Source organism: Neoarius graeffei, chromosome 15 (assembly GCF_027579695.1).
Source record: "Neoarius graeffei isolate fNeoGra1 chromosome 15, fNeoGra1.pri, whole genome shotgun sequence".
NCBI classification, from domain to species: Eukaryota; Metazoa; Chordata; class Actinopteri; order Siluriformes; family Ariidae; genus Neoarius; species Neoarius graeffei.
Genome location: NC_083583.1, coordinates 25,925,461 through 25,952,782, shown reverse-complemented (window position 1 = coordinate 25,952,782; position 27,322 = coordinate 25,925,461). Strand labels below are relative to the sequence as shown.

Genomic DNA, 27,322 nt, shown 5'->3' with positions numbered 1-27,322 from the left:
GCTCGTGGCTGGATCAGCAAAGGGCAGAGAGCTCCAGTCCGACTCAGACACCAGCAAGGTGGAGGTGGGGTACTGGTATGGGCTGGTATCATCAAAGATGAGCTTGTGGGACCTTTTCGGGTTGAGGATGGCGTCAAGCTCAACTCCCAGTCCTATTGTCAGTTTTTGGAAGACACCTTCTTCAAGCAGTGGTACAGGAAGAAGTCAGCATCCTTCAAGAAAAACATGATTTTCATGCAGGACAATGCTCCATCACACGCATCCAAGTACTCCACAGCATGGCTGGCCAGAAAGGGTCTAAAGGAAGAAAGATTAATGACGTGGCCTCCTTGTTCACCTGATCTGAACCCCATAGAAAACCTGTGGTCCCTCATCAAATGTGAGATCTACAAGGAGGGGAAACAGTACACATCTCTGAACAGTGTCTGGGAGGCTGTGGTTGCTGCTGCACGCAATGTTGATCGCAAACAGATCAAAACACTGACCGAATCCATGGATGGCAGGCTTTTGAGTGTCCTTGTAAAGAAAGGCGGCTATATTAGTCACTGATTTGTTTTTTTTTTGTTTTTGAATGCCAGCAATGTATATTAGTGAATGTTGAGTTGTTATATTGGTTTCCCTGGTGAAAATAAATGAGTGAAATGGGTATATGTTTGTTTTTTGTTAAGTTGCCTAATAATTATGCACAGTTATAGTCACCTGCACACACAGATATCCTCCTAAGATAGCTAAAACTAAGAAAGCCCTACTCCAACTTCCAAAAATACTCAGCTTTGATATTTATGAGTCTTTTGGGTTCATCAAGAACATAGTTGTTTTTCAATAATAAAACTAATCCTCAAAAATACAACTTGCCTAATAATTCTGCACTCCCTGTAAAGTTTATTTCTTAGTTTTAAACTGGAGCTAAATAGACAGTTTAATAAAAAATAGTACATGTCTGTCCTAATCTCAATAGATTTGTACATACACAAGTCAGATTAGAACTACAGTGGATATAAAAGTTCTGCACACCCCTGTTCAAATGGCAGATTTTTGTGACGTGAAAAAGGAAACCAAGATAAAGCATATCAGATCTTTTCCCACCTTTAAAGTGCATGTCCTGGACCAATTTTGTCTTTTTTATATGAAAGTATGTCCCTTTACACACTCATCCAGAAGGGTAATTTTGCACAAGGCCATCTGTCTACAGCAGAAAAAAATAAAATAACAAAACGCGTCTGGAAAAATCCCAAGGGAGTCTGGAGCCAGATTCATGACGTCACCTGCGGAAGCGCCAGCAGGCTGCGAGAGCTTGCACGGTTTCAGTGAACAGCCTGTGTAGACCAAGTTTAGCAGCTAGCGATTTTGCATTGAAATATAGAATTGTCATCTGAGCGCAATGTTACTTCACCTTTGGATGAAGAATATAATGAGATGTCAGAATTATTTCTTACCCTGACAACAGTCAACTTGTGAATCGCTGATTTTCTTGGTCTCTTTCTTGGCTCTGCTTTGATCCTCAGCTTCCGGGTGCCTCGCACGAAGCGCTCCCATTTCTCTTTCATTGTCCGGTCTTTTGGAAAATGATGAGTACTAATCCCATCATGATTGGTGTTGCTACACCCTCCTATGACACATCTGTTAATCATTTTAATAATTACGTGATAACGTTGAAGAAATTTGCAGAAAACCACCAGGTCATTTTCTCATAAACAAACCAGCGCTGACTTAGGATTCAGAAGGAGGCGTTCCGCATGTGACGTCATGAAAATCAATGTTTGCTGGGAAATCCAAATGCCAAATTTTTTCAGAGGCGGACGAATTTGCCCCAAATGGCTTGATTTCAACTGAATTTTTCTGGTATTGCGCAAGGTAAAAAAAATTGCACAAAATGTGACAGATATTTGACCAAAGTTTAATATAAAACAGGAGAATTACATTGATCTTGCTCCTGAATTTACCTGTGATATGCACTTTAATGTGATATAGCAATCAACAAATTTCAAATGAAAAACAAATAGGAATGTTTTAAGGAAATTAAAGAACATGGTTAGATAACATGGTTGTCTCAGTGTGCACACCATTTCCGAATGGAGCACGTGGTCAAAATGAAGCAATCGCATTCAAACTCATGTTCAGAAGAAATTATCATACATGTGTCATCAGTGAAGTGATTCTGATTAACCCCAAATAAAGATCAGCTGTTTTTGTAGGATTTTCTTGACATCTTGGTTTCATCTGACTGCTGAAGCCATGCTCCGCAAAGAGTTCACAAAGCATGGATGAGATCTCATTGTCAAAAGATGTACAGTACCAGTCCAAAGTTTGGACGCACCTACTCATTCATAGGTGTTTCTGTATTTTGACTATTTTCTACATTGTAGAACAATACTGAAGACATAAAAACTATGAAATAACACATGGAACCATCCATCCATTATCTGTAGCTTATCCTGTTCTACAGGGTCGCAGGCAATCTGGAGCCTATTCCAGCTGACTATGGGTGAGAGGCGGGGTACACCCTGAACAAGTCGCCAGGTTATTGCAGGGCTGACACATAGACACAGACGACCATTCACACTCGCGGTCAATTTAGAGCCACCAGTTAACCTAACCTGCATGTCTTTGGACTGTGAGGGAAACCGGAGCACCCGGAGGAAACCCACGCAGACATGGGGAGAACATGCAAACTCCGCACAGAAAGGCCCTCGCCGGCCACAGGGCTCGAACCCAGGACCTTCTTGCTGTGAGGCGACAGTGCTAACCACTACACCACCGTGCCACTCAACACATGGAACATCTATACAATTTTGTGGTAAACAAAGAAAGTGTTAAAAACAAAATGTGTTTCATATTTTAGATTCTTCACAGTAGCAAGTGTTTACCTTGATGACGCTTTTCACACTATTGGCATTATCTTAACCAGCTTCATGAGGTAGTCACCTGGAATGCTTTTCAATTAATAGGTCCCTCGTTACAAGTTAATTAGTGGAATTTCTTGCCTCTTTAATGCTGTTTGAAACCATCAAATAGTAAATAAAAATAATACAGTAAATAGCCCTATTCCACAACTGTAGTCATCCATATTATGTCCAGAACCTCTCAGCTAAGTGAAGAGAAACGACATCTGTCATTACTTTGACATGAATTGTCTTTTAATTCATAAAAATAAAGAAAAACATAGAATTAGAATGTATGTCCAAACTTTTGACTGGTATCAGGAGAGGGGCATAAAAGAATTTCCAAAACATTAGCTGTATTGTGAAACACCGTGAAGCCCGTCATCAACAAGTAGAGAAAACCGAGCACCACAGTCACATCACCAAGAACAGGCTGTTTCTCCAAGTTTGACAAAAGGACAAGAAGAAAACTTATCACTTGTACATGTAGCCCTTTCCTGATTGATACTTTTCAGCAGTGAGATCCTACACATGCTTTGTAAGCTCTTTACAGGCCATGGCTTCAGCAGTTGGTTGAAAGTCCTTCAGAAACGGTTGAGCTTTATATGGGGATAACCGGAATAACTTCATTGACAGGTGTATGACACACACTTTTTTTAAACGAGTATGAATGTGATTGTGCTCGGAATTAACCAGTCACATGCTTCATTATAAAAGGGCGTACACACTTATGCAACCTGTTTATTGTAAGTTTTTACTTTTACTTCCTAAACATTTCTATTTGTTTTGCACTTGACTTGTGTTGGCTGTTGTATCACATTAAAGGAACAGTCCACCGTACTTCCATAATGAAATATGCTCTTATCTGAATTGAGACGAGCTGCTCCGTACCTGTCCGAGCTTTGCGCGACCTCCCAGTCAGTCAAACGCAGTCAGACGCGCTGTCACTCCTGTTAGCAATGTAGCTAGGCTCAGTATGGCCAACGGTATTTTTTGGGGCTGTAGTTAGATGCGACCAAACTCTTCCGCGTTTTTCCTGTTTACATAGGTTTATATGACCAGTGATATGAAACAAGTTCAGTTACACAAATTGAAACGTGATGATTTTCTATGCTATGGAAAGTCCGCACTATAATGACAGGCGTACTAACACCTTCTGTGCGCTTCGGCAGCACATTGATATCTGAGCTCCGTATCAATGCGCTGCCGAAGCACGCAAAAGGTGTTAGTACGCCTGTCATTATAGTGCGGACTTTCCATAGCATAGAAAATCGCCACGTTTCAATTTGTGTAACTGAACTTGTTTCATATCACTGGTCATATAAACCTATGTAAACAGGAAAAACGCGGAAGAGTTTGGTCGCATCTAACTACAGCCCCAAAAAATACCGTTGGCCATACTGAGCCTAGCTACATTGCTAACAGGAGTGACAGCGCGTCTGACTGCGTCTGACTGACTGGGAGGTCGCGCAAAGCTCGGACAGGTACGGAGCAGCTCGTCTCAATTCAGATAAGAGCATATTTCATTATGGAAGTACGGTGGACTGTTCCTTTAATGTGATACAACAGCCAACACAAGTCAAGTGCAAAACAAATAGAAATGTTTAGGAAGTAAAAACTTACAATAAACAGGTTGCATAAGTGTGTATGCCCTTTTATAATGAAGCATGTGACTGGTTAATTCCGAGCACAATCACATTCATACTCAGTTTTTTTTTTTTTCTTTTTTATCAGACATCTAATTTATTGGGTTTGTTTACCTGACATGTTTCGACGTACAACTTCCGTCTTCCTCAGAGTGTCACCGGATGTTAATTGGTGACGCATCTTTTATCAGCTGCTGTTTCTGAAGGCGTGGCCTTCCTGTCTGGTTTGACAGGTCGGTCACGCCTTCTACTGTCTGTTCGTCCCCTGCAAGATGGCACTCCAGGTGTGGGAGAGCATGTATGCTCCCTCATCCCGGTTGATGGTCCTCGGGCTTCGCTTACGGATCTCCATGGCCTCCCTGATCCAGCGCTGATGTTTGTTATCTTCTGTGCGGATGACTCTGGCATTCCCCCAGTCCATAATGTGATTTTCCCTTTTACAGTGATCTGTTATAGCTGACTTATAATTTTCCTGTTGTGCCTTTTCTTTTATTGTTCGGGTTTGTCTTGTAGCTGTCTCCTTTTCGCACTCTTTCTTATGTTCATGTTTTCTTGTGCTGAAACTCCTTCCTGTCTCCCCAATATAAGTTTTATTGCATAATTTACATGGAATCTCATATATGGTGTTGCATCTGTTGTCCGGATGTAACAGATGCAACACCATATATGAGATTCCATGTAAATTATGCAATAAAACTTATATTGGGGAGACAGGAAGGAGTTTCAGCACAAGAAAACATGAACATAAGAAAGAGTGCGAAAAGGAGACAGCTACAAGACAAACCCGAACAATAAAAGAAAAGGCACAACAGGAAAATTATAAGTCAGCTATAACAGATCACTGTAAAAGGGAAAATCACATTATGGACTGGGGGAATGCCAGAGTCATCCGCACAGAAGATAACAAACATCAGCGCTGGATCAGGGAGGCCATGGAGATCCGTAAGCGAAGCCCGAGGACCATCAACCGGGATGAGGGAGCATACATGCTCTCCCACACCTGGAGTGCCATCTTGCAGGGGACGAACAGACAGTAGAAGGCGTGACCGACCTGTCAAACCAGACAGGAAGGCCACGCCTTCAGAAACAGCAGCTGATAAAAGATGCGTCACCAATTAACATCCGGTGACACTCTGAGGAAGACGGAAGTTGTACGTCGAAACATGTCAGGTAAACAAACCCAATAAATTAGATGTCTGATAAAAAAGAAAAAAAAAAACACATTCATACTCGTTTAAAAAAAGTATGTGTCATACACCTGTCAATGAAGTTATTCCGGTTATCCCCATATAAAGCTCAACCGTTTCTGAAGGACTTTCAACCAACTGCTGAAGCCATGGCCTGTAAAGAGCTTACAAAGCATGTGTAGGATCTCACTGCTGAAAAGTATCAATCAGGAAAGGGCTACATGTACAAGTGATAAGTTTTCTTCTTGTCCTTTTGTCAAACTTGGAGAAACAGCCTGTTCTTGGTGATGTGACTGTGGTGCTCGGTTTTCTCTACTTGTTGATGACGGGCTTCACGGTGTTTCACAATACAGCTAATGTTTTGGAAATTCTTTTATGCCCCTCTCCTGATACCAGTCAAAAGTTTGGACATACATTCTAATTCTATGTTTTTCTTTATTTTTATGAATTAAAAGACAATTCATGTCAAAGTAATGACAGATGTCGTTTCTCTTCACTTAGCTGAGAGGTTCTGGACATAATATGGATGACTACAGTTGTGGAATAGGGCTATTTACTGTATTATTTTTATTTACTATTTGATGGTTTCAAACAGCATTAAAGAGGCAAGAAATTCCACTAATTAACTTGTAACGAGGGACCTATTAATTGAAAAGCATTCCAGGTGACTACCTCATGAAGCTGGTTAAGATAATGCCAATAGTGTGCAAAGCGTCATCAAGGTAAACACTTGCTACTGTGAAGAATCTAAAATATGAAACACATTTTGTTTTTAACACTTTCTTTGTTTACCACAAAATTGTATAGATGTTCCATGTGTTGAGTGGCACGGTGGTGTAGTGGTTAGCACTGTCGCCTCACAGCAAGAAGGTCCTGGGTTCGAGCCCCGTGGCCGGCGAGGGCCTTTCTGTGTGGAGTTTGCATGTTCTCCCCGTGTCTGCGTGGGTTTCCTCCGGGTGCTCCGGTTTCCCTCGCAGTCCAAAGACATGCAGGTTAGGTTAACTGGTGGCTCTAAATTGACCGTAGGTGTGAGTGTGAATGGTCGTCTGTGTCTGTGTCGTCCCTGCAATAACCTGGCGACTTGTCCAGGGTGTACCCCGCCTCTCACCCATAGTCAGCTGGAATAGGCTCCAGATTGCCTGCGACCCTGTAGAACAGGATAAGCTACAGATAATGGATGGATGGTTCCATGTGTTATTTCATAGTTTTTATGTCTTCAGTATTGTTCTACAATGTAGAAAATAGTCAAAATACAGAAACACCTATGAATGAGTAGGTGCATCTGACTGACTGGGAGGTCGCGCAAAGCTCGGACAGATACGGAGCAGCTCGTCTCAATTCAGATAAGAGCATATTTCATTATGGAAGTACGGTGGACTGTTCCTTTAAAGGTGGGAAAATATGCGACGTGATTTTATCTTGTTTTTTTACATCACAAAAATCTGTTCATTATTAATTTCAGCACTCATATGAGCGTGCATGCGAATGTTGAGTTTCTGCTGTGTGCGCAGGAGGAGAACACTGCATTCCATCTGGCAGCGAAACACGGCCATGTAGAGGTTCTCCAGAAGATTCTGGAAACAGGGGAGAACATTAATGAGAGGAATATTGTAAGCAAGAGCTTTCTTTGACAGCTCACGTTCTATAAAAGGCTGCTTTTTTCTCTGTTTTATTCACACTGTGCTCAGTGGTATAAATATTTTAAATGTTGCTTTCTGTCAGGGTGGTCTGACCGCTTTACACTTGTCTGTGGGTGGAGGGCATTATCACTGTGTCAGGCTGCTGCTTGAGGCTCACTGCAACGTCAATGAACTCACAAATGTACGTAAAGAACATATAGTTTTGAATAAATTGTAGTATTTAGTTATTGTCTTTGCGATTTATGAGCTATTTGTATTATGCTGTGAGAGTTTGGATAGAGGAGACACTGTATCTTTGAGTATTTTTTTTCAATGATTTGAGTCATTTGTGTGCATCCTGATCATGCTTACTAATTAAATTCTTTGCTGCAGATTTTGTAGCTAGCATAAGGCTTGGTCGATGTAAAAATCTAATAAATATAACTGTTTGTATTGTTTTATGGTATGCTTGTACTACTTTTGTTATTATTTTTCACACCAAGCTACACTCCTCTGATTTCAGTGTAGACTGTATATTGAGTGCTTTTCAGTCCCTGAGTAATTTTTTGTTTTTTATCCCCTGCTGGCCAAAAGGCCCAAAGGGGGATTATGTCGTGGTGAAGTCTGCCCCTCCGTCTCAGAAAGGGTTCTCACCTTCTGAAATCAAGTCCTCTCACAATTTTTTGAGGAATTTCACAAAACTTGGCAAAAGGCTTTGTTATATGACAGTAATACGCATATTACAATTTCGTTTGCAATATATTGTAGGGGGGGATATTGTGCTCTCAGAGCACTCTTGTTACCTCGCCCGGAACGGAGTCCACCAGGGAGCGAGATATTGTTTTTAGTGGGGTTTCTTTTTTTTCTTTTATTGTTAGCAACATTACGGGAAAACTGCTGGACCAATCTTCATGAAACTTTCAGGATAGATGGGCATTGGTCTCAAATAAAACCTCCAACATTTTGAGGGTCATCCGGTCAGGGTCAAGGTCACCAAAAAGGTCTAAATCATTTTTGGTGCAAATGGTGTCCCAAATGTGTCCCAAATCACTCCCTACTCACTACATAGTGGACTATATAGTCAGGTCGCTATTTTGTAGTGCTATCCAAATGTATAGTGAGCATTATTACACCCTATATAGCGCACTCAAAGTATCTCACAATGCATCACGAAAATTAGTGCCGCGGCAAAGAAGAAAAAAAAAAGGCCGCAGCAAAGAAGTTTTATCATTTAATCAGAAAGCTCACTATATAATCCTCTATATAGTAATTCCCTATATAGTGAGTAGGGCATAGTGAACGAGTGAGTGATTTAGGACACAGCGTTTGTAACCAATGAGCACTTATCCTGATCAAGTTCGATTACCTGTTCTATTTCTTGATAAACTTCGGCACTAATCAGAACTTGAAACGAAATAAGAGAAACCTCGTTATAACTTCGTAGTATCGGAAGATAATCAACAGATAAAAAGATAAACGAAATTAACCTCGTGGTTTGCCAAGGCTACTGAATCGATATCAAGTAAGTGGTGTTTATTTTAAGAAAATTTACCTTTTGATTATCACAACTTTTATTTGGTCCTCTGAAAAGTCAAATAAAAATTTTTGTAAGGTGTTATTTATTTATTTACAGTGGTGCTTGAAAGTTTGTGAACCCTTTAGAATTTTCTATATTTCTGCATAAATATGGCCTAAAACATCATCAGATATTCACACAAGTCCTAAAAGTAAATAAAGAGAACCCAGTTAAACAAATGAGACAAAAATATTATACTTGGTCATTTATTTATTGAGGAAAATGATCCAATATTACATATCTGTGAGTGGCAAAAGTATGTGAACCTTTGCTTTCAGTATCTGGTGTGACCCCCTTGTGCAGCAATAACTGCAACTAAACGTTTGCAGTAACTGTTGATCAGTCGTGCACACCGGCTTGGAGGAATTTTAGCCCATTCCTCCGTACAGAACAGATTCAATTCTGGGATGTTGGTGGGTTTCCTCACGTGAACTGCTTGCTTCAGGTCCTTCCACAACATTTCCATTGGATTAAGGTCAGAACTTTGACTTGGCCATTCCAAAACATTAACTTTATTCTTCTTTAACCATTCTTTGGTAGACCAACTTGTGTGCTTAGGGTCGTCGTCTTGCTGCATGACCCACCTTCTCTTGAGATTCAGTTCATGGACAGATGTCCTGACATTTTCCTTTAGAATTCGCTGGTATAATTCAGAATTCATTGTTCCATCGATGATGGCAAGCCGTCCTGGCCCAGATGCAGCAAAACGGGCCCAAACCATGATACTACCACCACCATGTTTCACAGATGGGATAAGGTTCTTATGCTGGAATCACGGGCGCAGATAGAGGGGGGGACGGGGGGGATTCGTCCCACCCAGATTTAAATTCACCTTGTTTGGTCCCCCCCCACTTATAGGGAGGAAAAAACGTCTATGCTGTCTTTCTTTGCATAAGGCAAACCTCACGGAAAAATCAAAAGACTAATTACCATTCGGTTTATTGAGGTGCACAGCAGTACAGACGTAGTTGCAACTGCGCAGACTGCACAGGTTGCGAGCTCGAGCTTGGTTGCTATGGTTACCCACAACAAGTTTGACAGGCATATCGGGGACAGCTCCTCCTAGTTCAGGACCCCAACACGGCATGATGAAGGGTGCCAAAAGGCAGAAAACGATTGCATCGTTTTTTCAAAAAAAAAAAACCCAACTGTAAGTAAACTGTGCCTTACTTTATCATATCACCTTGCAATTTTTTGATAGTCTGTTCAAAGTAATGTCGTAGTGAAAGTAAAATCGTACGGAGTAGAGATGCCTTTCTGGTAGCCTCCTTCTTTCGGTGGTAGCCTGTAGATACAGTGCTCAGAAGGCAGTTTTAATGTTTAATCTGGCATTCCCTGCCATAATTTCAGCGAGCATATTGTTTCATAAGGAAACTTTGCGAAGAGTTGTTGACTGACTGCCGCTCACGCAACACACAGGCATAGTTAGAAAGTCAGGATGCACTGGTTTACACTTTACACACACACACACACACACGTAGCCCAGCCTCTCGCTATGTTTAACAGTTGGAACTTAGCGGTTTTAAAACTAGTTTTGCAATTTCTGTGCGTGATGATAATGTGTAAACTTTGGATTTCCATAGGCTATGTTAAAATGTTATCATTGTCCTGGCCTGCAGGTAGTTCCTGGTGATGGCAGTGAGGGAGGTGAAATAACATGTATACGCACTACCGTTCAAAAGTTTGGGGGCACCCAGGCAATTTTGTGTTTTCCATGAAAAGTCACACTTTTAATTACCACCATAAGTTGTAAAACGAATAGAAAATATAGTCAAGACATTTTTCTGGCCATTTTGAGCATTTAATCGACCCCACAAATGTGATGCTCCAGAAACTCAATCTGCTCAAAGGAAGGTCAGTTTTATAGCTTCTCTAAAGAGCTAAACTGTTTTCAGCTGTGCTAACATGATTGTACAAGGGTTTTCTAATCATCCATTAGCCTTCTGAGGCAATGAGCAAACACATTGTACCATTAGAACACTGGAGTGAGAGTTGCTGGAAATGGGCCTCTATACACCTATGGAGATATTGCACCAAAAACCAGACATTTGCAGCTAGAATAGTCATTTACCACATTAGCAATGTATAGAGTGGATTTCTGATTAGTTTAAAGTGATCTTCATTGAAAAGAACAGTGCTTTTCTTTCAAAAATAAGGACATTTCAAAGTGACCCCAAACTTTTGAACGGTTTTGTGTGTGTGTGTGTGTGTGTGTGTATATATACACACACACACATACATATATATATATATATATATATATATATATATATATATATATATATACACACACAAAGTGGAATCATTTGCTGACAGCTCAGTCCCCCCCAGTTCAAAAATCCTATCTGCGCCCCTGGCTGGAATGCAGTATTTTCCTTTCTCCAAACATAACACTTCTCATTTAAACCAAAAAGTTCTATTTTGGTCTCATCCGTCCACAAAACATTTTTCCATTAGCCTTCTGGCTTGTCCATGTGATCTTTAGCAAACTGCAGATGAGCAGCAATGTTGTTTTTGGAGAGCAGTAGCTTTCTCCTTGCAACCCTGCCATGCACACCATTGTTGTTCAGTGTTCTCCTGATGGTGGACTCATAAACATTAACATTAGCCAATGTGAGACAGGCCTTCAGTTGCTTAGAAGTTACCCTGGGGTCCTTTGTGACCTCGCCAACTATTACACGCCTTGCTCTTGGAGTGATTTTTGTTGGTCGACCACTCCTGGGGAGGGTAACAATGGTCTTGAATTTCCTCCATTTGTACACAATCTGTCTGACTGTGGATTGGTGGAGTCCAAACTCTTTAGAGATGGTTTTGTAACCTTTTCCAGCCTGATGAGCATCAACAACACGTTTTCTGAGGTCCTCAGAAATCTCCTTTTTTCGTGCCATGATGCACTTCAGTTGTGAAGCTCAGACTTTGATAGATCCCTGTTCTTTAAATAAAACAGGGTGCCCACTCACACCTGATTGTCATCCCATTGATTGAAAACACCTGACTCCAATTTCACCTTCAAATTAACTGCTAATCCTAGAGGTTCATATACTTTTGCCACTCACAGATATGTAATATTGGATAATTTTTCTCAATAAATAAATGACCAAATATAATATTTTTGTCCCATTTGTTTAACTGGGTTCTCTTTATCTACTTTTAGGACTTGTGTGAAAATCTGATGATGTTTTAGGTCATATTTATGCAGAAATATAGAAAATTCTAAAGGGTTCACAAACTTTCAAGCACCACTGTATTTATTTATTTATTTATTTAGCTAGCTTTCTGGCAGATATTTAGTCTTCACACTACACTTAACGAAACAAAATGTTCTCATTAGTATTAGTAACCTAAGAACAGGGACCACACTTGTGAGATTGAATCTGTTATTATAACACTAAAATAAGTGCTACCGGGCGAGGTTTGTTTTGCCTGGCAGCACTTGTTATTTTTTCTTGTTTGAGTCAGTTAGTTGGTCATTAAGTTCAAGGGCAAGCTTTTGTTTCTTGTTCAGTTATTTATTTATTTTTTCATTCAGAAGGGATTTGATTGTAAAAGTTATTTAATGGTCTTTCCACTATTTCTCATGGTTATTTAAACATTAAAAACAAGCACAGATACCAATGACTAATAACTATAACGTTTAACACTGTTCTACGATATTATTATTTTATACCAAATTAAAAATTTTCATATCACTTCAGTGCAACCTATTTTCCTTACATATCTCATCTCATCTCATTATCTCTAGCCGCTTTATCCTTCTACAGGGTCGCAGGCAAGCTGGAGCCTATCCCAGCTGACTACGGGCGAAAGGCGGGGTACACCCTGGACAAGTCGCCAGGTCATCACAGGGCTGACACATAGACACAGACAACCATTCACACTCACATTCACACCTACGGTCAATTTAGAGTCACCAGTTAACCTAACCTGCATGTCTTTGGACTGTGGGGGAAACCGGAGCACCCGGACGAAACCCACGCGGACACGGGGAGAACATGCAAACTCCGCACAGAAAGGCCCTCGCCGGCCATGGGGCTCGAACCCGGACCTTCTTGCTGTGAGGCGATAGCGCTAACCACTACACCACCGTGCCACCCTTCCTTACATATCATAATCATTAAATGTATTGCATTATTTTATTTACCTAAATTATTACTATTAGCACTTCTGGTAGATTTTAAATTGCATCTCGTTGTTGGATACCTGTACTGTATATTGACTATAAAAATCAATCTGTCTTTTATTTTACACCATTTTTTCCAGTTGTGATCTCTAAATTTGAGTCATTTTATTGATTGATCGAATACAAATATTTTCAAACTTTTTATGACTTTAAATCATGATTTCTGTCTGAAACTGTTATGTCACTTTATATATGAACCTTATTAGCCGTGTATTTATATTTGTTGTTTCTGGTGCTCAGAGAAATATGACGGCTCTTCACATTGCAGTCCAACATGGATTTGAAAGAGAGGTCAGGCTGCTTGTGGAGGCTGGAGTAAGTGTGGACTCAGTGGACACTGTAAGTACCAGCACTATCTAACTCCTAGTTTCCTAACCCAGTCCTTGGGTCTGCAGTATGTTGTTATTCCCTCTAACTTTTACTGTATTAAAGGATACCATCATATAAATATGTGTTGTTAAACCATTTTCGGGTAAATGATAACTAGTACTGATGCTAAATATGATGTCATTTTTTGGAAATGAAAAGGTATTGGCATCTCATCATACTATTTTAAATATAAGTGTTAACCCAGCTAGGTTATGGAAAGGTAATGTACTGTATATACAATTCTGCAGAATTAAACATTAGCGATATGTTTTTTTAAACTTCTTTTATTGAGAAACCGGGATTATAAATATAGACATATGAGCACAGTTACTCCCCCCCCCCCCCTTTAGCACAGAACCCCCCACCCCAACTGGACCAAAACAAGAAAAATGTAGTATAGACAGTTATATAAAAGAAATAAATACACACAGTTACAATTAAAACATAAAGAAATAAGTGAGATTTTTATGAGGGATAGTATGACCTCAAAACTCAAGCATGACACACCCTGATGGATTACTGTAGCCTGGTACAGTATATAGTGTAACATAGACAGACATAGAGGGGGATAACCATTCCACTGGAGTCAACCAGTGTAACAGATTACTGCATAGGAAGCGCTTGGAGACCACTAAAGTATGACAATACGATAGGGGTTCCCATACTGAGAGAAATTTGTTAGAACCTCTTATAGTGAATTTGATCTTCTCCAAATGTAAAAAACAGCATTACATCCTGCAGCCATTGTGCTGCAGTGGGTGGGGTGCTTGATTTCCAGTGGAGTAAAATTTGCCTACGTGCCAGTAAAGATACAAATGCTATGATATTAAGTTGTTTTTTTTTTGTCAAGTTCATTTCTTCATCCGGTACACCAAATATAGCAATTACAGCACATGGTTTTAAAGTCACCCCAAGAACATCAGACAGTACATCAAATATTGTTGACCAGTATCCTGCCAGTTTATGGCATGACCAGAATATATGTGTCAAGTCAGCTACATCAGCATGACCTCTAACACATCTGTTATCTACATTAGGATAGAATGAGGATATTTTAGCTCTGTTCCAGTGTAAGCGATGTACTACCTTGAATTGAATGAGACCCAGTCTTGCACAAGAGGTGCTTTTGTTCACTCTTTTAAGAGTTTCAGTTCATACTACTTCTGAAATTTCAATTCCAAGTTCCTTTTCCTAACCAATTTTGACCCTGTCTAACTTAACATTATCCACTGACATAATCATTGAGTACGAGTGTGCTGTAAACCCCTTCACCCAAAAGGGAACCTCCAAAAGTGATTGTAAGGGACTTTTTGGGGAGGTTAGGGAATTGTGGGCTATGGCTCTTAGCAAAGGGCGGCACGGTGGTGTAGTGGTTAGCATTGTCGCCTCACAGCAAGAAGGTCCTGGGTTCGAGCCCAGCAGCTGGCGAGGGCCTTTCTGTATGGAGTTTGCATGTTCTCCCCATGTCTGCGTGGGTTTCCTCCGGGTGCTCCGGTTTCTCCCACAGTCCAAAGACATGCAGGTTAGGCTAATTGGTGGCTCTAAAATTGACCGTAGGTGTGAATGTGAGGGTGAATGGCTGTTTGTCTCTGTGTCGGCCCTGCGATAACCTGGCGACTTGTCCAGGGTGTACCCCACCTCTTGCCCATAGTCAGCTGAGATAGGCTCCAGCTTGCTCACGACCCTGTAGAACAGGATAAGCAGCTACAGATGATGGATGGATGAATGGATGGGCTCTTAGCAAACTGGCGAGCTTGAAAAAAACAGAATAAGTCAGTTTGTTGAAGGTCGCATTTAGAGCTCAAATCACTGACACTTGAAAAAGTTCCATTCGCATAAAGATCACTAAATTTTAGGATTCCGTTCCTGTGCTATACGGCAAAGGCCTGATCTAATTTGACAGGTATAAAGTTATGGTTGTTACGAAGTGGAGTCTGAGTCAGAAGAGTTTCCTTTGTTAGTACGCCGTCTAAACTGACTCCATATTTTCAGAGTGGAGACGACCACTGGGTTAGAGTATATGATTTTTTTAAAGGGATATAAAAGCTAAACCGATTGGGCAAACACTGCATTAAAAGAGCCTCTGTCTCTCACACGCATGCACGCACGCACGCACACTGCTAAAGAACATGTGTGTCCTGGAATTTGCTGCCCAGAAACAATTAATTCCACCAGTCCATAAAGTTCTACATAGGTCTATGTTGGTACCAGCTACTGATATATCTTGCCACAAGAAAGGAAATGTTATTTAAGCTGTTCATTCTGTAAGCCTCGTGTGGTTTTATAATATAGTAGATCACTTAAAATGAAACAATTTGTAAACTAACTCTGTGTCATTCCTTGTTAGAATCATACCACCGCGCTACACTTGGCAGTGTTCAACAACTACACAGAGATTGTTAAAATACTCATTGATGCAGAATGTGACCTAGATGTTTTTGATGAGGTGAGTACACATTGTAATCTCGCAGAAAACATATCTAAGACAGAGTCGCAGTTTGTTCAAGACCAAATTGCATTCAGTTAATGTTTCACTAATTGTAAACTGTAGGTCTGTCTCCAGTATACTGACAGTAGTTGTTATGCTTCCACACAGCGGCTTCAAACAGCCCTGCACATAGCAGCAGAGCACGGACGCCAAAACATAGCCGAGCTGATCCTCATTGCTGGGGTCAACCTCAGACTTCTTGACAAGGTCCCGTGTTATGCCACATGGGTTTAATTGTACCTATATGTACTACACTATGTATTTGATTAAATGAATTAGCACTTCTATATTTCACCATTTGCAGCAGGGAAAGACATCACTAGACGTTGCGGCCAGAGGCAATCATGTGAACGTCGTCGACATGATTATCAAAGCGGATAGGTTTTACAAATGGGAACAGGTAGGGCAGCGTGTAAATTGAATCATGCTTATAAAAATGTGAGTTCTTGATATGATTCGTATTTCACAGACATATGAATCCATAGATATATAAAAGCAGTTTCACTTTTGATTGAGTCTCAGTTTTGCAGGACAATATGAACTGCTCTGAATCGTTAGTGGGAAGGAATGTGAGCTTCAAGCAAGATCATCAGCATGAGACACAACACATTCGCTCCATCTTATGGAAATTAGCCACCAAACACCTGAAAGCTGGGGAGTGGAAGACACTGGCGCAGCACTGGCACTTCACAGACGCACACATCCGAGCCATAGAACATGAGTGGACAGGTACAGCATTTCTAAAATAATATGGTGTTACCCATTAGTATACTGAAGTGATCTAGTATTACCCTTTAATACCCAGAAGTGATGTCGTACTAGACTTTATTATCTTGAAATGTATCATATTACCCTTTACTACCTTTAAATGATTTAGGACTGTATTTATAGTTGGCAGCTTCTCATCTCATTATCTGTAGCCGCTTTATCCTTCTACAGGGTCGCAGGCAAGCTGGAGCCTATCCCAGCTGACTACGGGCAAAAGGCGGGGTACACCCTGGACAAGTCGCCAGGTCATCACAGGGCTGACACATAGACACAGACAACCATTCACGCTCACATTCACACCTACGGTCAATTTAGTCACCAGTTGACCTAACCTGCACGTCTTTGGACTGTGGGGGAAACCGGAGCACCCGGAGGAAACCCACGCGGACACGGGGAGAACATGCAAACTCCGCACAGAAAGGCCCTTGCCGGCCACGGGGCTCGAACCCGGACCTTCTTGCTGTGAGGCGACAGCGCTAACCACTACACCACCGTGAGTTGGCAGCTTAAGTTTGATAAATACAAAATATTTATGCAGAGTTACAAGTGGGCATAAGCAGGTACTGGGCTAATTATTCAGATTATGCAAATCACCTGCATGTAGTTCATGCATCTGAGGAAGGGGTTCTTTAATAGTGGCCATTGCGTTCCAAGACAAGTGCTTGCCTTTAATTCTAAAAAACATTTAGGATGGAACAGAAGAAGCAGAAAATTACTTTTATGCCATTTAACTACACGACTATATAAGATACAAGCAAGGGACAATTAAAAAAATAAATAAGAAATATTAACATATAATTATATGAGAAGATTGCAAGCATTTGTCAGTATACTGCTGTATAAATTATCCTAGTTGTAATTACTTCATTTATCATTGCAAATTTTTTAATAATATGGATTCCACCTTCATTATTTGGCAGTCTGTAGAATAGCACTTGATCCAGCACATCCTATTTCTTTTGCATAACGTATTAGAACTACAATGCTGAAAGTGTGAAGCTTAGGCAGGGGTGACTGGACAAGCCATGAAAACATTCATTCATACAGTTAGTATAGCCGTGGCATACTAAATCAAGGTCATGAAAAGTGCTTTTAAATCACTGTTTTGAGTTCTCTATTTAAAGCTAGACAGCCTTTTGATTTCATAAAATCGGTGAAATTTAGTTCTTTCTGAAATTTTGGTCATTGCAATACATGTTTATTTCTGTAATATCTCACAAAATATCAGGCCATTCTGTGGCTGGGAAGTTATTTAATTTGAGGGGATTCCTGAGCAAATAACGTGCCTGAAATCGCTCGCTTCGCGCAGTCAAGCAGACAGAGGAAGTCCATGTACGCATGCGCAGGTTTACCGCATTCTTCAGAGTATTACGGCAGCTGGGATCCACAGCGTTGCATTACTGCCATCTACAGGTTTACTTTGACTGTGCACTGATAGTTACATCATTCTGTCGCTAAACGAACAGTTGATCACACCGAGGTGCTCGCTGACCGCCGACATTTATTAGTTTGGTCCTGCGTTTCCTTTCCTTCCCAACATGACTCCTTTTCTTCTCGCTTTCTGTTACTGTATTCGGTCTTTCACGTTTCATTCGCACACCCGTGTCCTCCATTTTTGTCTCCTGTTTCAAATTTGTATCCCACGATGCCTTGTGCGAACGGGGAAAGCCCACCACGTGATGCATGACGTAGTATCTTGAATTGGGTCATGATGAAGCAGGAAAATATTGGAAGTCTGTGATTTCGAATTCGGTAGCTTTTGGTTCACTAAACAAAAATAATTGGGTGTCAGGGAAAATTCTTTTTATGACCTACACTTGAAAAATCTGAAAGGCAGTCTACCTTTTAATAAAATAATATAAAATGTATGACTATGCCTGAAAGATATTGCATGTGGATGCTGTAAGTGTATCTGTGTGACAGTCGTTACTGTTTGTGTTATTTTAAGGTACTAAAAGCTATAAGGATCATGGGCATCGCATGCTGCTGATCTGGCTGCATGGTGTGCTGATGGCTGGAGAAAACCCCATTAAAGTCTTGTACGAAGGCCTGATGGGAATCTCAAAGAAGGATCTGGCAGGTGAGAAAGTAAATGGTAAACCTAAGTGCTGTAAAAAAAGTATTTGCCCCTTTCTTGGTTCCCCCTACTATTGCTTATTTGTATTTATTCAGGTTTTTTTTTTTTATCTCATATTATATTGTAATAAGAACACACACAAGTAGACTGAGGAACAGCTTCTTCCACAGAGCTGTAGCGTTCCATTACACCCCCTCCATCACACATACACCCCCAAGTTGCTGCTAACACACTGATCACTTTACATTCAGGACTGTAAATACAATTATTACAATCTGTGCAATATCTGCTTACACGGCACTTTATTTTACTGCCTTGATCACTTTACACATAGGAACATAAATACGCCTTGTACAATTGTGAAATATTTACCTACACTGCAATTCCCTCACTTACTTTATCTTGTATTTTATTTATTTCATATATATTCTTTTTAATGCTGCTGTTTTCTGAGTGCAACCAAACTAAGTTTCGTTGTATAACTACAATGACAAAGTCTTATCTTGTTACATCATACAATGTGATAAATAAGCAATATTATTTTTTTTGCGGTCCGGTTTCTATCAAATCCTGCGCTCTGATTGGCTGGCGAGCGGGTCCGTATCCTACGATACGGACCCCGGTTAAAGACCCCGGTTAAGCCTAGGTCACAACCGGCCATACGTGCTCCTACGGCCGGTCTACGTGCAAAAAACGCAAGAAACACACGGAGGGCGCGTGTGTGACGTGCTGATTTTCGAGCCGTAGACTGGCCGCAGATCGGCCGCAGAGGTTTTTTGTCATGTCAGACAAACTCTACGGGCACTTACATTTTTTTCAGGTTGCAAGACAAACTTACGGCCAACGTGCATCTTTCTCCATGAACAAAAAAAAAAAACGCAGCGATTTGGGAAACGCCAAAAATCGCACGGCCAAAAAATCGTATATCCGGTTGTGACCTAGGCTTTATGGACCTCTGGTGACTCACTCGTTCACAACAACAACAAACATAGTAGCATTTTTTTTGTCAACATTTATCTTTTTTTTTTATAAGATTTATTTATAAGATTATCAAAAATCTTATAAATTTTTGCCAGCATTTCTCAAGAGAATAGCATTAATTTTACAGCATGGATAGCGATAATGACAGTCTTCACAGCGAAAGTGAGTTTTACTACCCTGAGGAAGAAGAAATAAAAGAAAACATTTCAGGAGAAAGCTAAAAACCTCTAACTGTTGCTAATGCGGAACAAAAACATGGCTGAATCCTGAATGACTCAATTTTGTATAAATAGGGGACTACATAGGCGGCAAAATGTAGTTTTTTTTCCTGCCATGGAAGTGCACTTGTATACCAAGGAGGAAGCCATTTGCATTACAGCCGTGAATGAGGATTCAAAATAGCATTAATTTTACAGCATGGATAGCAATAACGACAGTGTTCACAGCGAAAGCGAGTTTTACTACCCTGAGGAAGAAGAAATAAAAGAAAACATTTCAGGAGAAAGCTAAAAACCTCTAACTTGCTAACGCCAAGCAAAAACATGGCTGAATCCTCAATGACTCAATTTTGTATAAATAGGGGACTACATAGGCGGCAAAATGTAGTTTTTTTTCCCCTGCCATGGAAGTGCACTTGTATACCGAGGAGGAAGCAATTTGCATTACAGCCGTGAATGAGGATTCAAAATGGCGGCTCGCCTCGGCTCGGTTTTCCCTTTCGGGCGCTCTCGTTTTCTGTTAGAATTTGGTAAAGAAAAAAATAAATATATTATTTACCAGCTTAACGTCGGTCCATATGGTGAAATACCGTGACCTTGGCCTTGAACACTGACCTTGGCCCAGAGGGCCTTGCTCAGTACTTTCAAGACCTCGGTCACGGTATTTCGCAATACGGACCTCCCAGCTGGTAAATAACATATATTCTATATATGGGGCAAATACACTTTCATAGCACTGTATAAGCAAGGGACAAACCTAAAACTGTGTCAGGAAAAATATCAGAAAGGATATCAGAAAGCACTGCATTACAGGGAGAGTCCTCTGCCAAGCAATTGTGATTATGTCTCGGAGGACATTATCTCACTCTGGCATTGTTGTTTTTATTTAAAACATTTTTATTCCCTCCAGCCAGGCCATTTCCTTTCAGTGTGGTCAGAGGTGATGGTAGAGATGATAGAACATTCCTGGTCATAGTTACATAGCATCAGGAGCACTGATTTAGAACTGTGAAAAAAATTTTTTGGCTGGATCTACTGGTATGTTTCCATCATAAATTTGTACTTTTGACAAAGGTAGACAAGCATGCAATACAATACACATATTTTTGCTAGGAAACTGGAAAACAAGCATTGAGAATAAGCGAGCTAATATGTAAGGCTCGTTGTGTAGCTGTGAAGTCTTTTTGTAAAGGTTTCACCATATTGAGAACCATCAACATTACATTACAATTCAAGGGCTCTTGAGTTATCAGAAAATTTCGACTTTCGTAAGAAAGTAATCATAAACATGATGAACACAACCCCCTTCAAATACAGGATAATGCACGCCTGCTAGCAAGTTAAACATAAGATTTGTGACGTTTTGTATCGCCATTTTGATTATTCTGAGTATGGGAACCTTTTTTTGCTTTTTCCCCCACAGAGAGTATGCGACAGCAAGCCAACACAGACCCCAACACTCCTAAAAAGTGTGCAACAATGTGAAAGTGTTGTCTTGGAAAAACACTCTGAAGACATGAAGTTTACAGCAACCGATACAAGATGAAATTCATTCCAGAGCTTAGTATGCAATAGAATATAAACGTAGTTTTCCACACTGTTTTTGAAGGGCTATTACAGTACCATCTGTTGATTCTTGTGATGGTGAAAAGCGACAAATTGAGCATTTCAGTTTTATGCAAATAGGTAAATTACTGTGAAGTGACACATTCATGTCCAAATAATTGGGTAAATTCTTAAGGTGCAGGTTATCTGATGTTCCCTAATTCTACACTTCCAACTTTTATGTCCTACTTACGTTTATTATTAATGAAAGTTGGCTCAGATGAACGAAAACAGGAAAGTTATGAACAGAGTATTTTTTTTTAGCAGAGATAAAGCTGAATAGCTAGGAGTCTTTCCATTTTCAAACAACTGCAAACAACCATTTGCAACAAAGGTAAGATGGTGATAAATTTTGTCTATATTTCAAAACAGACAGCACAACAGCAGCTCCATAGTAAAGTGTTAAGAGACAAACTGGACCAAAACCAGCAACTTGTCACCTCAATTTTTTTTGTGAATCCAGGGTTAAGAGGCTACAGCTATAAGCACTGTGTTACTTATGTTCCAAAAAAAATTATAATTGAATCCGTTTTTATGCATTGTATTGCCACTATACTGTCATTCAAATGTTATCATTAAAGGAGATACGCAGAGCCATGGCCTCACTTTCGTTTATAAATGCCTTGAGACCTCAAGAATGGCATAGGAATAGTTTTAAGCGTGAACAATAAATCTAATATAGTCATTTTTATGATTAAAGTAATTTATTTAGGTAGCGGTCTGAGTGAATGACCTTGACGTCCGTAACGACACAGCAGGAAGTCTGTCGGTCTCGTCGCCATTTCCGCGATACTAAAACACAGAGCTAACCGCAATTCTGATCCTCCATTTTGAGCTAATTTATCGGCATGCCATGTAGATGTGTTGCTGGTGGGTGCAGCAACACGACAGAAGGTGGATTTACGTTGCATTCATGACCCAAGAATGTTCAAACTGCAAAGATTTGGACGGGTTTTGTGAGAAGTTCATGGGCACATTGGGCGGCTACGAAGTGGTCTCTCCTCTGCTCATTTTACTGAAGACTCGTACAAAACCTCTGATCTGTTCAGGAGTGTTGGCTATAAGCCTGTATTAGTCCGGGAGCCATGGGGTCGGACCCGGAATTTTTGGTTAAAGGTTTTTTTTTTGCTTTATCTTATAGATTTGAGGTAGCTCTTCAAGATTTAAGAGGGTGCCCGGTGATATCCCTTGGGCAATTTAATATATTAACCCTTTAATGCCCTATATGCCTAAATAATGGAAGAAAATACAAAAAAAAAATCAGTGTAAATACTGATATTAAATGCACCAAGTTGGCTGTATCTGATAGGTATTCACATTTTTCTCTATATTTGTCATTCAAATACATCAAATGTGGATTAATTAACCCTTTCATAACTTTTCCAAATTAGCGATTTTTATACAAGTATTACATAAACTCTACAGTTAATACAAAATAATGATCAATATCTATGTAAGAACTATACAGCATGCAAAAGAACTATATACAGCATGCACACACACACACACACTAATGACCAATAACTATGTAAAAGAACTATATACAGCATGCATACACTCACACCAATGATCCACTATGTAAACGAACTATATACAGCATGTATACACTCACACCAGTGATCCACTATGTAAAAGAACTATATACAGCATGTATACACTCACACCAGTGATCCACTATGTAAAAGAACTACAGCATGCAATAGAACTATATACAGCATGCATACACTCACACCAGTGATCCACTATGTAAAAGAACTACTGTATATACAGCATGAAATAGAAATATATACAGCATGCATACACATTCACACCAGTGATCCACTATGTAAAAGAACTATATACAGCATGCAATAGAACTATATACAGCATGCATATACACTCACACCAGTGATCCACTATGTAAAACTACAGTATGCAATATATCAAGCATGCAAAATGGCATATACAGCATGCGCACACACACACAAGAATAGCAAAAGATACTGATTTTCAATTAACCAAATTGGCTGTACAGTATTCACGCTTTACTGCCATTCAAATTAGTCAAACGTGTAATTGACCCTTTCATAAATTTGCAAAATTAACAATTTTGATACAAGAACTACAGTACATAAAGCATGTACGTGCACACGCACACACATATACACACGCGCGCACACACTAATGAGCAATAATTATGTAAAATAATTACATACAGTATGCAAACACACACACAAAACACAAACTATTTAAGGAAAGAACTAAGAGTTCAGATGAAAAAAAAAAACCTCTAAACCCTTTTTCTGAAATTCTGTGGTGCTAAATCTCTACTCTGGAGCATCCTACTTGAAAGCAAGCACAAAAAATTGTGCAAGACACACTATTGACAGAACAACTGCATTTAGAGTTGCAGGGATTTTTACTCTTGCAGCTACATCTGATCATCTTCAAAATGTAATCCGGTGCCAGTTTGATATTTCCAGGTACACTTGTTGGGATCAGTGCTTTGTTCTGTGTGTCTTTAGTCCATCCAAATTCCTCAGGATTTAGTTCAAGTGGACGATTATCCAGAGTTCTCTATAATATTGCTTGAAAATGTGCTCTTTTCACATTTTCAAGAAATGCCTCTGTTGTTGGTGGAAGAGCAGCCAGGTTTGGTGAGGATAAATAACCTTTTCCATTCTTTTCCCCCCATACCACCAACCTTGTGTGTGACATGCTGTTACTGCCTCGAATGCCATAACACGCTGAGACAAAGTCAGTGGCTTCAATAGTGACTTGCTGGAATGGCACATTAATGTTTCCAATTGACGATAAATGATACCCAGCTTTAAGGGTCTTGATGACTGAGCCTTTTGCAATGCCAAAATAGGACGCCACAGTGTCACATCCTGATATGGCATGGGCTGGTAAAAGGTCTCTTACAATTTCCTGATGCTTAGTCACTGTTGAAGCAATGTCTACTATTGCCCTGTCTTTGGAAGGTGATTCCATAAACAGTGGCAGTTTCAGGCCTGCTTCATGATAATGGTGTAAAAGCAGGACAAAGACATCTGTATCATCAGAAATGACAGAGATTTTTTTAGCATTTGCAGCACACTTCAGGACTTGCTGAGTGATGATAATATCAGCTTCCTCATGGTGGGTCTCCAGGTCATACCTCAACCTTCTCTCTTCACTCTCAATTTCAGTAGGCAAAGAATCTTCCCCCGTCACAACCAACTTATATTTACTCATGCTCTGTTGATGAAACAGCCTATCCCGAATCAGTTCCTCGCATATCAATCGGATGAGCTGTTTCTTATTCTCAACGGATGACAAAACAATCTTCTGTGCTGGAAGGTTTGTCGCATGATGCAGCTGATATGTCCTGCTAACCCCGGTCTCTCTGCCATCCCTAGTAACCAACTTTATGCTGTAATCATGGTATCTGTCAAAGATGAGGTAGACATCACTATCTGTCAGGTATGCAGTCAGTCTCTTCTTGATGTTTTCAATGAAATCAGCTACTGTGCCATCTGCTGGCCAATGAATGGTCCAAAGAAGGGCTGATCCATCGATGACAGTAACATCTACTCCACAGGCATTCCTTTTGGAAACTTCAACCTGGAGCAACTTCTTCAGTATGGACTTGGCTTTACAAATCCTCATTCCCTCCTTTGTAAACATTGAAGTTGGGACAGGTGCAAGTTCGTGTGAGAGGACCTCCTTCACATCAACATCACGGTCACTAGATAGCAGGGCAATAACCCTAGTATAGATTGCATTCAAATCATACACTTTGGAATCACCAATTTGGACAGATTTGCATGATGTTGCCATTGTCTCAACTTTCTTTGGTATGACATGGTAAAATCCCTCTGGCCAAGAATTCTCAAACTTTCCTAGAGCTGCCTCTCCAATGTTTACTGCATTGTGCACATTGATAGATGAAGGAGATACCTTCCCACTGACAATATTAACAAGGCTATTGGGTGAATGTCCCTCCGGATTTAATGGATGAAGACAGGTACTCAGTTTCTGGCGAAGCCCAGCCCTATCTTTTCCATCAGCTTCAATCCTGGCATTGGCCTCTTCCTTGTGATGCAGTTGAACTCTGGAGATGTTTGTCTCCTCATCTTCCATCTCCCTCATATCTGACTCAATCTTACAGCAGATATGACGGCTCAATGCCCAGGTTTTCAAGGCATCCGACTTCAGGGTTATCCCAATGATTCCTCCTGCACTGTGTCCATATCTCATAAATGTCGATTCTATGAATTGGTCACTCCACAAGCCATTCCATATTCCACGCATGTGTCTTGTCACATGTTGCCCCTGGAGGAAAAGGCCTTGAACATTTGGAGGAAGCTTCTCCATAGAACGCAGATACAGGAGCCCATATCTGGCGTAGTTGACATGACCAGCAGCAAAATAGTATGGCAGCATTTTTCGGAATGTGGCGAGATGGAGGAGCCAATCACCCTCGCGCTCAGCTCTAATATATGACATCATCAATAACACCGGTTTCACCAAGATATCAACCCACAGTTTGCAGGTCTTGCTTTGGCTCGCAATATCATCCAAGTGTCTGATTAAATCATCCATACTCTGAAATTGACCATCTGTGACTATGCACCGGAGCACCTCTTCTGCCATCAGCCGAAGAGCACGTACATTCTGCGGAAACTTCTTTCCACTTAACATCTTGGGAACCCCACCAAACACCGCTGACAGAACATCAGATAGCCCACTTTCAGCCATCAATGTGCCAATAGAACCTACAAAACTCATTAGTGCATGCATACCCCCCAGACGCAAGAACATGTCTGTGAAGTGATCTGGATGTGCCCATAACACCTGCACTGCAACTCGGTAGAGTTGTTGGTCACATGTCAAAATGCTGAACTTTTGGCCTGTTGCAAATGTAAGCTCTTGTACCCTGACCATGGCTGTCATCATGGTATCTGGATCAGATGGCTTCATATCAACCAGCGGTAAATAAAGCACTTTTGTCTTGGCTTGTGGAAGATGGCCTTTCTCCCTCATTTGTTTTGTGTTGTACCCCTGGAATTCTGGGCAATTTTCTTTTGTGATAACATCATGTAGAAAACCCATGGCAGCCTCTGAATTGTGCTGAACTGAAATGACTTGGGAAGCAAGTGACTTCAGGGAGGGCACAGTCTTTGAGGCTACAGTTTGTGGCATTGGAGGCTGTTTGGGCCCTTGGTATCTATGGATGTCCAGGTCATATGGTATCCCTGAGGAATCTTTTGGGACTCTTTTGATTTTTGCATTAGCTTCCTCCTCCATCACAGCATCCTGAGAGCACTGTGTGAGAAGAATGGCTAGTGAGTGAGTGGACTGTCTACCATTCTGGGAGGATATGTCAGCATCAAAATTGTCCACAATCGCCTGAACCAGACCATCAGTAGCATTGGATATGCCAGATAACTGTAAATCTGCCACAGCCGCTTTAGCAGCAGACTTCTTGAACCGTCTGTACTCTGTGTATGAACAACAGACACCATAGGAATACATGCTGTTAATGAGCTTTTTAGACTCCAGCATCTTTCCTGCTAAGTCTATTTGCAAGCTAGTTGCCTGAGACCTGACAACACTGGTGACAATGGAACCAATGAGCAATGCAGGAAGGGTATCATCAAGCTTTGGAGAAACCTTTGCCAACAGCTTTAACAGAAATTCACTGACTTTCTCTTTAATGAGATCCTTATTTATGCTGATGTTGTAGTGCTCCTTGTCATTAT

General features: G+C 40.6%; 1 protein-coding gene across 1 annotated transcript in view; it reads left to right on the top strand.

The window, feature by feature from the left end:
- The window catches only part of ankdd1a (ankyrin repeat and death domain containing 1A), a 51,222-nt gene extending 28,391 nt beyond the window's left edge, over positions 1-22,831 (top strand). The window contains exons 7-15 of the mRNA XM_060940471.1: positions 7,227-7,325; positions 7,438-7,536; positions 13,331-13,429; positions 15,807-15,905; positions 16,056-16,154; positions 16,252-16,347; positions 16,478-16,676; positions 18,664-18,795; positions 21,415-22,831. Coding sequence (XP_060796454.1) covers positions 7,227-7,325; positions 7,438-7,536; positions 13,331-13,429; positions 15,807-15,905; positions 16,056-16,154; positions 16,252-16,347; positions 16,478-16,676; positions 18,664-18,795; positions 21,415-21,476 — 984 coding nt within the window. The 3' untranslated portion in view covers positions 21,477-22,831. The remainder of the gene's footprint in view (positions 1-7,226; positions 7,326-7,437; positions 7,537-13,330; positions 13,430-15,806; positions 15,906-16,055; positions 16,155-16,251; positions 16,348-16,477; positions 16,677-18,663; positions 18,796-21,414) is intronic.
- Positions 22,832-27,322: the final 4,491 nt, after the last annotated feature.